Raw genomic sequence first — 14308 nt, forward strand, 5'->3', positions numbered from 1 at the left:
GCTTATGCCCTGGCAAGTTAGATGCAGAGCATTAATAAGGAATGCAAAGATAATTTGAAAAGAAGCTTGCTATAGAAGCAAAAACTAACAATAAAAACATTTTTAGGTACATGTGAAGCAAAAAGCCTGTGAGGGAGTCAGCTGGGTTATTAGATAATCAAGGAATAAAAGGGGCACTAAGGGAGGACAAGGTAATAGCAAAGATATTAATTGAATGCTTTAGTCTTTATTGAGGAAGATGTAAGGTAGATATCCATGCCAGAATGATAGTTAAAGGTGATGAGTCAGAGGAACTGATACAAATCTCAGTGAATCTGGAAGATGTAATAGGGCAAATTGACAAACTAAAGAGTAGCAAATCACTGGACCAGATGGTATATATCCCAGAGTGCCGAAAGAACTGAATAATGAAATAGCAGTCCTATTATTAATAATCTATAAACTATCATTAAAATCAGTTACCAGTACCAGAAGATTGGAGAGTGGCCAATGCAACACCAGTTTTTATAAAGGGTTCCAGGGGTGATCCAGAAAACTAGACTGGTGAGCCTGATTTCAGTGCTGGGAAAAATGCTTTAAATTATTATAAAGAACATATAGTCATAGCTTAATGTGACAAAGCCAACATGTTTTTATTTATTTTATGTATTTATTTATTTTAAAGGATTTATTACCCATGCCCAGGGAACTCTTGCCTCAGCAATCTGCTATATTTTTTTGAAAGTGTGAACAAGTTGATGTAGTGTATCTGAATTTCAGAAAGCGTATGACAAAGTACCTCATGAGACTGTTGAGAAAATTAAAAAGTCACGGGAGAGGAGGCATTATTCTATTGTGGACTGAGAACTGATTCTTTCATGAGATGCAAATGCAGTGGTCAAGACCTACATAATGAGAGTCAGAGCTCAAGCACATTAGCTATCCCTGCTCCTTTAGAACTCTTACAGCATTATGCTTCAGAGCTCCTTAATTACTTTCTCACTATGGGGTGGCAATTAATACAAATTATTTGCACACATTTCTGTAAGATATTTTCCTTTCTTTAAGAAGTCTGTTTATATACGTGAGTTGATACATTACATGTGGTATAATGCTTTGATATGGCTATACTTTATAGCCTTTATTATGCTGTACTTTTTCTGTGGATCAGGAGTGTTTCAGAGCATATTTAAATGAAGCTAAGTGGTAACTTAAATGTGGACAAACACTGGGCTTCTTGGCCTTAGATCATGCTGACATCACACCATGAGCTTGTGTTTCCTATGCCTTCTTCCAGATGTTGCTTGTGCCTGCAAAATGACTTGGCATTTCTAAAAAATAAAAATAAAAAGCCACATGCATTTATAGTGAAACGTAATATTTATGCTGGTGCTAGTGCAGGCCTATAAACTTGTATAAAAGTTATATACCTGGGGCTTCACCACTGCTGTGTGGGGTTTCTTAGAAGCTTTTTTCACACTCAGGATACAATTAAATTTATTCACCCAATATGGTGAAGACATTTTTGCCTGCAATTTTTCTAAGTCATGGTGAATCAGTCCCTCACTATTTTAAATTATTCAGTCTTTCTAGCCATTGCCTTTAATTTACCATTATAGTCACCATCCATGTCTCCATGCATCTTTCCTCTCCCTTTCTCTTCTATGCCTTTCTCTTCTCTTTATTGCCTGTTCACATTTCTTCCTTTCCATTTTGTCTTACCTCCTCCATTTTTCTTCCTCTTCTCTCCATCCAACTTCTTTCCCTATGTCCCCTATCTCTTCCTTTCCCTCAATATTCCTCTCTTCCTTCCTTTTATACACTGTCTCTCCATCTCAGTGGCGTAGCCACGGGTGGGCCTGGGTGGGCAGGTGCCCACCCAACTTAGACCCAGGCCCACCCAACTGGCACCGGAACTGCAAGGCTGTCGCGGGATCCCATCCCCGCGACAGCGAACAAGAGAACCCACCGCCTCGCGCGCCATCACGGCACACATGGGGAAGCGCTGCCTGCGGCCGTATGGCCAACCGGTCTTCCTGTTCGGGGGGGGGGGGGGGAGTGGAAGCGCCGCGCGCAGCTTCCGCTTCCTCCCCCCAATGCAGGAAGATCAGCTGCCTCTCCTGCTGCCACCCGTTCTCCGGCTATCTTCGGGCCCGCCCAACTTCCTGTTTGGGGGTGGGGAGCGGAAGCGCCGTGCACAGCTTCCGCTTCCTCCCCCCAATGCAGGAAGATCAGCTGCCTCTCCTGCTGCCACCCGTTCTGCTATCTTCGGACCAAACGGCCCCGCCGAATTTCCTGTTTGGGGGAGCGGAAGCGCCGCGCACAGCTTCCGCTTTCTCCCCAAAGCAGGAAGATCAGCTGCCTCTCCTGCTGCCCACCGGCCTCCTGCTATCTTCGGGCGTCGGGCCGTACTGCCCACCGAACTTCCTGCTGGGGGGGGGGGGGGGGAGGGAGGAAGCGGACGTTGTGCGCTGCGCTTCCGCTCCCCCCCCCCCCGACAGGAAGTTCGGCGGGCAGTATGGCCCCACGCCCGAAGATAGCAGGAGGCCGGTGGCAGCAGGAGAGGCAGCTGATCTTCCTGCTCTGGGGGAGAAAGCGGAAGCTGTGCACGTGCTTGAATGAGTGTGTGTGGGTGAAAACTGGAGCCTGGGTGTGTATGTGGGTGAGAATGGAAGCTTGAATATGTGGGTGAATGGGAGCTCGAATGTGTGTATGTGTGGTTGAGAATGGGAGCTTGAATGTGTGTATATATGGGTGAGAATGAGAGCCTGGGTTTGTGTGGTGGGTGAGAATGGGAGCTTGAATGTGTGTATATATGGGTGAGAATGAGAGCCTGGGTTTGTGTGGGTGGGTGAGAATGGGTGCTTGAATGTGTGTATGTGTGGGTGAGAATAGGACCTTAAATGTGTATATGTATGGATGAGAATGGGAGCTTGAACATGTGTGGGTGAGAATGGGAGTCTGGGTTTATGTGTGTGGGTGAGAATGGGTGCCTGGATGTGCGTCTGTGTGTGCATAAGAATATAAACCTGGGGAGGGGTGAGAAATTGAGAACTTGTATGTGTGTCTGCAGAGAATGTGAGCTTGTGGTGGGGGGGGGGGAGAGCATATGAGAGTGAGAGCTTGAGTGTGTGAGAGGAAGTCTGTGAGAGAAAGCGTGTGTGTGTGTGTGTGTGTGTGTGGAAGGGAAGAAGACAGTAATAGAAGAAAGACACTGAAAAGGAATTAGGAAATGAGCTATAAGGGAAAAATGGGAAAAAGAGACCAGGACCAACTGATTAGAAAAATACAAAGATCAGACAACAAAGGTAAAAATATATATCTATATTTTGAGATGTTAGCAATTTAAATATAAGCAACACAACCGCTCTCTCAAAATTTATGGACAGGTAGGAGCCGTGTATAAAATCGTAATAATAAGAAGGCTAAAGTACCACAAATCACCGTGAATTATGTTTGTATCATTAAGTAAACCTCATACTTAGGCGTAGATGTGAATGCTATGCTGCATAATTTGGCATTATTTATCAGTAAAAAAACAACTAGTAGACCTGCATGCCTACAGCCCACCCATGTTAACCTTGTGCCCACCCAAAAAATCAATTCTGGCTACGCCACTGCTCCATCTACCTTCCAACCGTGGGATCCCTGTTCTAACTAGTGGGAAGCACAGGCAGGAGCCCACAAATTAAAAAAAAATGCCCCTCATAGTCTGACTGCAGGGACTGCCTAGGAACTGGTTAAAGCTGCCAAGGGGCCTAGCCCTGCCTAAAGCAGCCAGTTAGTAAAGGCCGGACAAGCCAGAAAGTTGTTTTTTTTTGTTCCTTTTCTCTTATCCTGGAGAATCACCAAGCTTGTGGTTTGCATAGGAGGAGGAGCAAAGAACATGAAGCAGCTGATACAAGTTCTGGAGGAAAGCCAGCAGCCGTTCCAGAAAATCATTCAAAATTTACAGGTACAGTTCATCCAACAGTTCACCTAGCAACAGGAGGTACTGGCTCAGTTTGCTCAAGCCATGCAAGCTGCAACCTGGTTGAATCCGCCACCTCCTATCCTGTTCAAGGTAAAGGCAGGGAAGGACCCGGAGATCTTCTTGAGAAACTTTGAAAGGACTGTCCGCATGGCGTATCGGCCAGAAGCTAACTGGAATATGTACCTAGTCAATTTGCTTACAGGCAAAAGCCAAGCAGCTTTTCCAGCAGTTGGGAATTATTAGAAAGGGAATGGTGAATAAAACGGAAAATGTCATAATGCCTCTGTATCGCTCCATGGTGAGACCACACACCTTGAATACTGTGTACAATTCTGGTCGCCGCATCTCAAAAAAGATATAATTGCATCTCAAAAAAGATGGAGAAGGTACAGAGAAGGGCTACCAAAATGATAAGGGGAATGGAACAGCTCCCCTATGAGGAAAGACTAAAGAGGTTAGGACTTTTCAGCTTGGAGAAGAGACGGATGAGGGGGGATATGATAGAGGTGTTTAAAATCATGAGAGGTCTAGAACGGATAGATGTGAATCGCTTATTATTTACTCTTTCGGATAATAGAAAGACTAGGGGACACTCCATGAAGTTAGCATGTGGCACATTTAAAACTAATCTGAGAAAGTTCTTTTTTATTCAACGCACAATTAAACTCTGGAATTTGTTACCAGAGGATGTGGTTAGTGCAGTTAGTATAGCTGTGTTTAAAAAAGGATTTGATAAGTTCTTGGAGGAGAAGTCCATTACCTGCTATTAATTAAGTTGACTTAGAAAATAGCCACTGCTATTACTAGCAACGGTAACATGGAATAGACTTAATCTTTGGATACTTGCCAGGTTCTTATGGCCTGGATTGGCCACTGTTGGGAACAGGATACTGGGCTTGATGGACCCTTGCTCTGACCCAGTATGGCATGTTCTTAATCCAGAGGGAACAACCACCTATACAGAAGTCAAGACTGCCATCCTATAAAGAGCTGTGTATAACTCAGAAACATACCGGGAATAGTTCTGGCAGGGTGTTCTACAGCCTGGGGAAAGCCCCCAAAACCTGTTCCATTGCCTGAAAGATGCCAGCTGGAAGTGGTTGCAGCTGGATGCAAAGCCCACCATCGAGGTAGTGAAGCATGTGCTTCTAGAATGAACTTGACCAGCCCATGTGGAATTGAGTCTGTCATCCAGGACTCACTTTGGAAAAAAATACTAGAATTGACAGAAGCCTTCCGCCAGGTACAATTAATGCCTGACATGGTATGAAGGCTAGAAAGTCAGCCCTCTCAGCCTCCCTAGCACCACAGTGAGAATGGAGGACCCCAGCAGCATTCCTCAGAGGCGGACAGCTCTTCTCTCCAAAGAACCCAGGCCACAGTCTTTTCGTTGTGCTTAAACTCTGGTTGGAGTGGATAATTTGGCAAGGAACTACCGATCTGAGAGTCCTGAAGTTATGGGTGTCAGCTTAGTGAGCCAGCCAATACTAGAAAGTAAAATCTCTGGGGTTAAAGGAAAAACTCCAAAGCAGGAAACATCCTCACCCTGAAAGAAGACAGGTACCTCAAAGAGTTCAAATCAACCCAGAACAAAACCACAGTTAATTTTTCTCTCTGTGTCTTCTGTGCAGGGAATGGTCATCAGGAGGACTGATGCCCATTTGGAAAGGCTGAAAATGAAAAGCCTTTGAGGGGAATAGCTAAAGGCAAAGGGGAACCTACCCCATGAGCATGCTTTTTTTGTAAGGCAGTGGACCATACCAATGAAGAGTGCCTGAGGTTAGAAGACATGGAGTGGAAATGCAATCTGGGGGAACGGCCTAAGAAAGAGAAGGTGAGCGGTGGCAAAGACCCAGAGTGAGAATGAAAAATAAGAACAGGATTGGATGAACACATTTGTAAAACTTCAAAACTGCAGCTTAGTGGATGATCCTCATTGGCATCATAAGGACTTCGTGATCCAGGTGAAACTGGATGTAGTTCCCTTCCAAGCTTTGGTGGATTCAGGGTCTGGCAAGACTCTCTTTTATGAGGACCTGATCCAAAAAGAGCGTATCAATCATATGAATAAAGATACCCTTACCTGTGTACATGGGGACAAACAGGAATACCTAACCAGTCAGGTCTGCTGATGACCCTGGCAAGTCAAGCCATTATGGAAACGGGAGTCCTTCCCGAGCCCCCATACCCGGTTATTCTGGGACATGATTGACCCCAGTTTGTGGCCCTGTGTGGCCAGCTCACCAGGAATAAGAGCAGCCTATCCGGAGGTGGGACATCTGTGAGGAGAAGCCTGGAATTAGCCCTTGGCATGGCTGGACGCCCAGCCTGATAAGGTTGAGCTGAGGGGGAGGGTATGTGAGAGAGTATATAAGAAACTCCCTCAGAACATCTTAAAGGACTGACCACAGCTGATGGACCGGTCTTCCTTAAGTGCCAACCCAGCAAGGGATTCTGGGCTAGAGTGGATCCTTGCCAATGGGGATAAGAAACCAGGGCCCAAAGTGATTAGGAGGGCCCCAGGAGAAAGAAGGAAGTGTTGCAGGAGCGTTAGGGAGCGGTCCCAATTCTGGGGAGGTTAGTGTGTCCTTGGACCACGGCATGACTGCAGAGGAGCTCCGCAGAAGTGCCGAGGCAGGCAAGGCGTGTCCAAGCACGAGCGGACAGGCTGAACACCAGAAGCTCTGACCTCTGCCAAACCGGAATGCATCGGAAGAGACCAATGCTGGTCTCTGGGGTTGCACTCCAGCCACTCGATAGCCCTTTCGGACCTGCTGCCTGGGAACGGCAGATGTGACAGAGTGGACAGAGGTCGAGGACAGGCGATGGTACTGGAACAAGACGAAGACACTTGAAGACATGATCAGATGAAGATACTTGGAGACATGGTTGGGTGAAGGTACTTGGCAAGAAGGCAAGGCTGAAGTATCAGGATGAAGAGAGGATCCGGGCGGCTCAAGACAGGTCCAGCCAGAAGAGGCTTCAGTGACCCGTCATGACTGGTGCCCTGGCAGGTCCACTGACAGCAGGGTCCACTGGATAGGCAGAGGTTGGCCCCTGGAACTTAGAACATCCAGCAAAAGGGAAGGCTGAGGAAACTAGGTGGATGAAGACTCTTGGTGAGTGAATAGACAACAGCAAGGTTAAAACTCAGGATGAGGTGGAACCCGGGCAATACCCATTGCAGGTTTCAGCCGGAGTAGGGGCTTCAGTGACCCGGTGTGGTGGCGCCCTGGCAGGTCCACTGACAGCATGCTCCACTGGCGGGTGGCTAGGGTGGACCCAGAACCAAGGACATCCGAGAACAAAGCTTCAAAGAGAGGAGCTGGAAAGCATGGACACCTGGAAGTGGAACATCTGGAAACGAAGACATCAAGGACATCAGAAGACGAAGACATCAGAGATATCTAAGGGCGAGAACATCAGGGACATCAAGGCGGGGGACATCTCAAGACGAGGACATGGGATCCATCGAGAGACCAGGAACCATAGACGAAGACAGGACGAGGACCAGGAACTACAGAAGACAACAAGGGAATTCCCATGGAGAACGGAGTGCCTTAAAGAAGCTGAAGACTAAGAGAAGTCCAGGGGCGGACTGCTCCTTGCGAAGGCATCGAGGAACTGACGAAGGACCCTTTTTATAGGGCTGAAGAGGAACACCCAGGATGACATCATCAGGAGGGGCCACGGGGCTATTCCCACCGGGGGCCCTTTAAATCAGCTGGAGAGGCGCGGCCACGCACCTAGGGAGTAGGCAGGACCGAGGACAGCGGCGTCTATGTCACGAAGAGGAGCAGGAGAAGCACTAGGTCGCAAAGCCAGGGCCCAGTGCTGGTGGCAGCTGCCGGCCGCGGAAAGGAGGCTGGGGCGGCACCATGCCGCGTTGAAGGAAGATGGCTTCGGCGGCCTCTGGGCAGAATAATGGCGGCAGCTCCAACCACCACGAAAGAAAGACAGCAGCCTCCAAGCTGCGTGAGGATACGGTGGCGTCTCCCTGCCGCCGCACGGCAGGAAGATAACGTCCGCAGCCTCTGGGCCGCGGAGGCAGGGTCGGAGCAGCTGGGGAATTGGCTGAGAGGTGAGAGGCTGCTCGCGGCTAGGCCTGCGAGCAGCATCGTAACAGGAAGCCATGAGAAAGCAAATATAACTGAACTGTAAGTTGCATTGCCACATTTGTTTTGTTGAACTGCATGAAACAGCAAGGTTGTTTGGTTTGTTACTTTTCACCAATAAAAAAGTATATAAAAGTTTTTGCTAGAATCCGGCTTTTAGTCTGTCCTCTGGCTATTCCTGACCACTTGGTACCACGGAGTGATATGATTGTAATGCTTGGCACCAGTAAGGATAATTGCCACAGAAGTCTGAATGATCTGTAAAGCTGTTAGCTCATTTGCTGGCAATCCAATATTAAATGAATTGCAATAATCCAAGCCGCTTAAAACCAGGGCTTACAGTTCTGTCCGGAAAGCTGAAGGAGTGAACAAAGACTTCCATCAGTATTATATCTGTAAGTTGAAAAGTGCTGTTTTCACTACAGACTTAATTTGCACCTGTAATGATATATTAGACTCAAAAATAATGCCCAGGTTTCTGACCTGATATACAATGGGTATATCCTCACTCCTCCCAAAAAATGTGAAACTGTGAAAGAAAAATTGTGCATATCCATAAGGATAAGTGCTTAACAGAGAGGTTAAATAACCCCCCACCCCTGTACTCCATATCTAAAACTTTGCAACTGATACTGTTTCTTTAAGATATTACCACAAGCATACCATCATGACCATGTATTACAAAAACCACAACCACACAGTTCTTCTGCAGCCCATAGGAGATAAACAGTATAGCATCCAAGCTGATAAGCAGAAGGCAGTGGAGTGAGTGATTGGACATATAGGATATGTTCATCATTTTTCACTGAAATATTTTCTTTCTTTCAGAATCTTCTGCTTGATGAGGAGACGCAGGTTCAAGCTGCTGTGGAAGAATCATACCATGTGAATTTTTGAAGTCCCATAGTCTTGTTGTACCTTTTGTGGCCTACAGAGGGAAAGTTATGGCAATTTGCTTTTCAGTAATCTGAAGCTCATAGAAATAAAACCAAAATGGGGAATCCAGTAGCCAGATGATTTTGCTTTTTGTGTGACCAGAATAAACTTTCTGAAATAACAGTATAAGCATGCAGCTAGTTTTACATGAAGGGAATGTAGACATTAGAGAAATAAAGCCAAAATGGGGAATTCAGTAACCAGATGATTGTGTCTTTTGTGTGACAAGAATACAAGTTCTGAAATTATTATGTAAGCATGCAGCACATCTTACATAAAAAGAATATGGACATTAGAGGTTGGAGAGAAAAACTTAGGGACAGTGTTAATAAACAAGGAATAATTCTTTTCAAGAATGCTCAGTTTATTTTTTTCGGTACAGCAAAAGGAGAATATGACTTAAGACAGGTCAGAGATAATAGGTTATATAGACCAAAATGCTAACTGGTATGGATAATTACAGTTTGCCATGTTCAAGAGCATGCAATCTAAATGAAAGATGATCATAACGGGCAGAATGCATGCAGTAAGGTAATGAAGTAATGGTCATAATTACACATGGGAGTATTAAGACAATCAAATTGCTCAGTCAGCTGATACACCTTTCCCTCTAATTCTACTCCAGTGCTAGGTCAGTGAATACAGTTTCAGGGCAATTGGAATACCCATGTCACTCTCAGCCAATAGAAGATAACCCTAATGCTGATTTCACATCACTTTCGGTCAATGAAGCACCAGTGAAACAAATGTCTGGATTATGCCTTGATGACTGGGAGATCCATATAATTTCAAATCATTTGTAGAGTAACGCAGCACCTTCTAGTTTGACCTTATACAGCTTCATGTCTCAGATGTATTTGTTTGATCAACGATAAGCTACATAATTATTAGGCAACAGAATTTAGAAATTGGTCAGTCTGGCTGATGTAGTCACAGACTGATAACGCTACAGCCCTTCAACTTGCTCAAGTATGGATGCCCTTTGTCCCCCAGCTCAAGCATTATAGCCTATGCAAGCAGATGCCGCTAGAGATATTATGTAATTATTATCAAATACAACAACATTGCTGGCTTTATTGGTCCCATTACCTGTTAATGGCATATCCTTCCCACTCAGCCAGAGTACTTTTGACTTAGCTAGATTCAATTTCAGCTTGTGTTGATTGAACCATCTTGCTAAAGCTGAAAGACAGGCATTGATATTCTTGATAGATTTTGATTGATCTTCATGTATTGGATCTACCAGCTGAATATTATCAGCAAACAGATGAAAATCAATATCAAATGCACTGTTGATATCAGTTATTGGGGCCATATATGTGTTAAACAGAAGTGGCACCAACAGTGAACCTTGAGAGACTCTACAGTTCAGGAAACATGGTTCTGAGTCCTATCCATCTTAGTGAACTTGTTGATATCTGCCTTGGAGGTAAGATGCAAATCATTGTAGTATCTGTCCCCAACTCCAATCTGACTCAGACGCTCTAAAAGAAGGGCATGATCCAGTGTGTCTGAGAGATCTGAGTCTGTCCCATTATCTGCTTGTATTCTGACACTAGCAACTAAATTAAACAGAATTATCTTAGTGCTATATTGTATTCCAAATCCTGATTATTGTTCATGCAAAATACCCCTTGAGTCCACAAATTCTAAAAGCTGGTTGTAACAAAACCTTTCTATTAACTTCCCCAAGAAAGGAAAATGAGATAATGGCCAATAATGCTCAAACGTCTTTGGATCCAGCCCACCTTTTTTCAATACTGGAATCACTATGGCCAGCTTTAATTCTGAGGGGAATTCTCCTGGCACCAAAATTGATTGACCTCATAAGCCAGATCTAAGCTTACATCATGAGACAAAGATGGCACTAATTTAGTGAGCACTAAGTCCAAAGAATACATAGTAGGCCTCATCTCATTCAGTTTTTTCTACTTCAATAGATGTTACCTCCCTAAATTTATGGAATAACCTGGTTTCCACTAAGCTTTCAGTTGTTATTCCAGAAAGAGCAAACAGAGCTAAAAGTGTTGTACTCTCTAATTCTTCCATAATGTCTTCTAGATTTAAATTAACTTTAATCTGTTCCACTGAGACTTGAAATAAGCCATCACTGGATATCTCTAATCTTATCTACAAAAAAGTCAGCAAATTTTTTACATGACAGAGCCAAACTCATTTACTCTCTGGGACAATAGAGATGTTAGCAACCATTCTGGCAAGTACCCTAAGCCAGTTTTCAGCCATAATCAATATCTTTTGAAAGTAACCTCTTTTGGCTTTCCTCACTAATAAAGTATATTCCCTCTCACAAATTTACATAAATTTCTGATCGATCCTTCCTCCATCTCCTTTCTATTTGTCTAATCTATTGTTTAGCCAACAGAAGCCCCATTATCATACCAGATGCAGAATTCTTTTTAGGGTTAATAGTATTTTTCAGGGGCACCCCATTCAACAGTAGCATTCATAGATTACAATTAGATACTGAAACATCTAGACTTGGAGTCCCGATGATCTGTCTTTTCTTCTTTGTTATGTATGGCTTAATATTATAGGATCCAGATCCTGCAGTGTACAGGAACACCTCAGTACTTCCTTAACATAACTTAGATTCATGATATCTTATCTTTGGGCAGATCAACAAGTGGTCTGTCCATGAAACAGACAAAGAATTCTGAAAGATCATATCAACACAAGATTCAGGTATTAAAACAAGGTCAATTGTATGACCTAAAACATGTTTAGGTCTCTGGACTAGCTGAGACAGTTGTAAATCCTCAAACCAATGTAAAAAAAATCTCATTTCCTAATACTGAGACAAAGTAGACATGAAAGTCCCCTAAAAATATCCAATGCAATTCCAATGCCAGTTCAGGACTGAGTTCCATGAACTCTTCTAAAGAGGAAGCACTCTAGATGGTGGCCAATAAACCAATAAAAATGTACAGGAGTCTGCTACACATAAGCATATAGCTAAGATCTCAAAATATTGCAAATGTCATATTTGACAGGACTTCCAGTTTTAGAGAAGTTCAATAAAAATCAGCTAATCCTCTCCCTCTCCCACTATCCCCATCCAAATGATTGTCATGAAGATATGAATAACCCTCTGGACAAATTTGAACCAAACTAACTGAATTTTCAACTAATTCATATTTCAGTAACAAATGGCATATCCAGAGAGATAGCTATAAATAGGTCATAAATCAATGAAACCTTATTCACAAGTGATTTTACATGAATTAAGCCCTGTTGTAAATTCCAAAGATTTCTATCTAAAAGTTCAGAAGTATTCACATTTAAAATGATGTGTTACATGGCTGACAGATCAGCAGTCTGACGTAGGGAGATGGTGGCTGAAAATGGGTGATGAGGTCAAAAGGAAATGGGAGTTAAAAGATAAGGATGTGCAGAAGGAAAAAATTTGTTTCGGTTTGTTTATCTTTTCATTGGGATCCATATTCATTGCATTAATTTCAATACAAAAAAAATATGTTTATTTGTTTCATTAATTTTATTTGTTTTCCATTAAAAGCTATGGGGGAAGCATTATTGTCTATTCCGGGCTCCAGAATAGTGATTTTTTAAAAATCAATTCCAATGAAGCTTGTGAGAAGAAATCATCAGGAGGAAAGAACTGCAAGGTATTTAGACTGTGGCAAAGTGGCATCAAAAGTGATATAATTAGTAGCCTAAAGCTCCACAAAGTGGTACCAGGCTTACAGTGTTGGCAGGAGTTCTCTAAAGCAATGTGAGTGGCGCAAAGAAGCGGCAAGGGGGGAGAAAGAATACCCCAAGGTGCAAAAAGAAGATGCCAGTCCAGCAATAGTGTCATGAACTCATGATAGCATCATGAGAGGCAAAGTGGCATTGAAAGAGGCATCAAAACCCTAAGGTACCATGAAGAGAGAACAAAGCAGAAATCATGACAGGAAAAATCCCAAGGCACAGATAAAGGGATTAAGAATCAGAAAGAATGGTATCAAGATTTTAAAAGCATAAAAAAGAGGTGCACAGCAGCACCTCAGATTGGCAAGACCACCTTAAGGTGTAAGAACTGGAGTATGCCAGGAAAGTACAGGGGCAGAAAGAAGTTAAGAACCCCAAGGCCTAAAATCTGTACATGGCAGGAAGGCCGAGTGGCACAAGGATCCGAAAGTGTAGGATGAGGGGCATAGCATTTAGGTTAAGTGGCATGGGTGATGCCAGTCATTCCGTTTTTTCATACAGACAACCGGAGAGGGTGATGCCTTTTCCTGTCAAAGTATGGCTGCACCTGGCTGATCCACCAGTCCAGTAGTATATGTTTGTGTCATAGAGTAAGCCAAGCTATGCGTGTAATAGGCACCCATGTGTGCAGTACAGTGCAACTGCGAATGGGCCATGGAATCAGTTATGGTTCACGGAGTGCTGTGGGAAGTGTGTAGAAGAATGGATAGCCATGGCAAGAGCAAGAGATGACAAGAAGATGAGTACCATAGAGGAAGATAAGAATGGTATTACAAGTCTGAGGAGTGTTTCAGTAAATTTGCAAAGCAATATATTGGCTATGGATAGATGAAAAGTGGACAAGTACTGTGCCTCTCCAGAGACACACAGACCTGAGCTTGTCACCAGAAAAGTTTCATTTTTAATTTGTGAGCCATAATATAAACTAATTTCTTGCATCCAGAAATGCAAGAAGTGCTGGAAGTGTCAGGCCACACTAGTTATGGTTGGAGCATAGCATGCCACAGCTGTATCAGGACACAGTGATTATGATTGGAGCATGGCATGCTGCAGCTGGAAGTGTCAGACCACAGTGGTTATGGTTGGATTAAGACAGCTTGTAGGGAGATATCCCATGTTTAACCACTGAAAGTACTGTAAGAATACCCAGCACTGAATTGCACCTAGTAGATTGGTAGCACTATGAAGCACTATGATAACTAAACTTACCAGAGAATCAGCCAGCACAAGATGACATCATTCCTGAGAAAACGAAAGTTAACTTGGTCTTATTCTCTGCTACTGATAACAAGAGGTTCCTGCCCATAGTAAGAGCACGCACACATGCTACAATGTATTGATTGGCTATTAAAGTAAGGGGTGGTGATTATGCAGATATCTGGCATCGGCAGACCCAAACCCTTATAATGCTGAGCACGCACGCTAGAGCACTGGGCAGATTCTGTATTATACACCGTTTGCTTTGTATTTGCTTCTGCCCCAGGGGGAATCATGCCTTCCTCCATAAATAAAATCTCTTACTTTTATAATTTTCTGGAGCTGGTATTCATTGGGTTAATCAGTCAGGTTACCACCA

General features: G+C 43.8%; 1 protein-coding gene across 2 annotated transcripts in view; it reads left to right on the top strand.

The window, feature by feature from the left end:
- LOC115085321 (E3 ubiquitin-protein ligase RNF138-like) overlaps positions 1–9304 on the top strand; it is a 90781-nt gene extending 81477 nt beyond the window's left edge. Inside the window, exon 8 of one of the 2 annotated variants that reach the window (XM_029591190.1) lies at positions 8896–9304. In XM_029591190.1, the coding sequence (XP_029447050.1) occupies positions 8896–8964 (69 nt within the window). In that variant the 3' untranslated portion in view covers positions 8965–9304. The remainder of the gene's footprint in view (positions 1–8895) is intronic. The other variant, XM_029591192.1, reaches the window with a different exon arrangement.
- Positions 9305–14308: the final 5004 nt, after the last annotated feature.

The sequence above is a fragment of the Rhinatrema bivittatum genome, chromosome 2, assembly GCF_901001135.1.
Source record: "Rhinatrema bivittatum chromosome 2, aRhiBiv1.1, whole genome shotgun sequence".
Lineage (NCBI taxonomy): Eukaryota > Metazoa > Chordata > Amphibia > Gymnophiona > Rhinatrematidae > Rhinatrema > Rhinatrema bivittatum.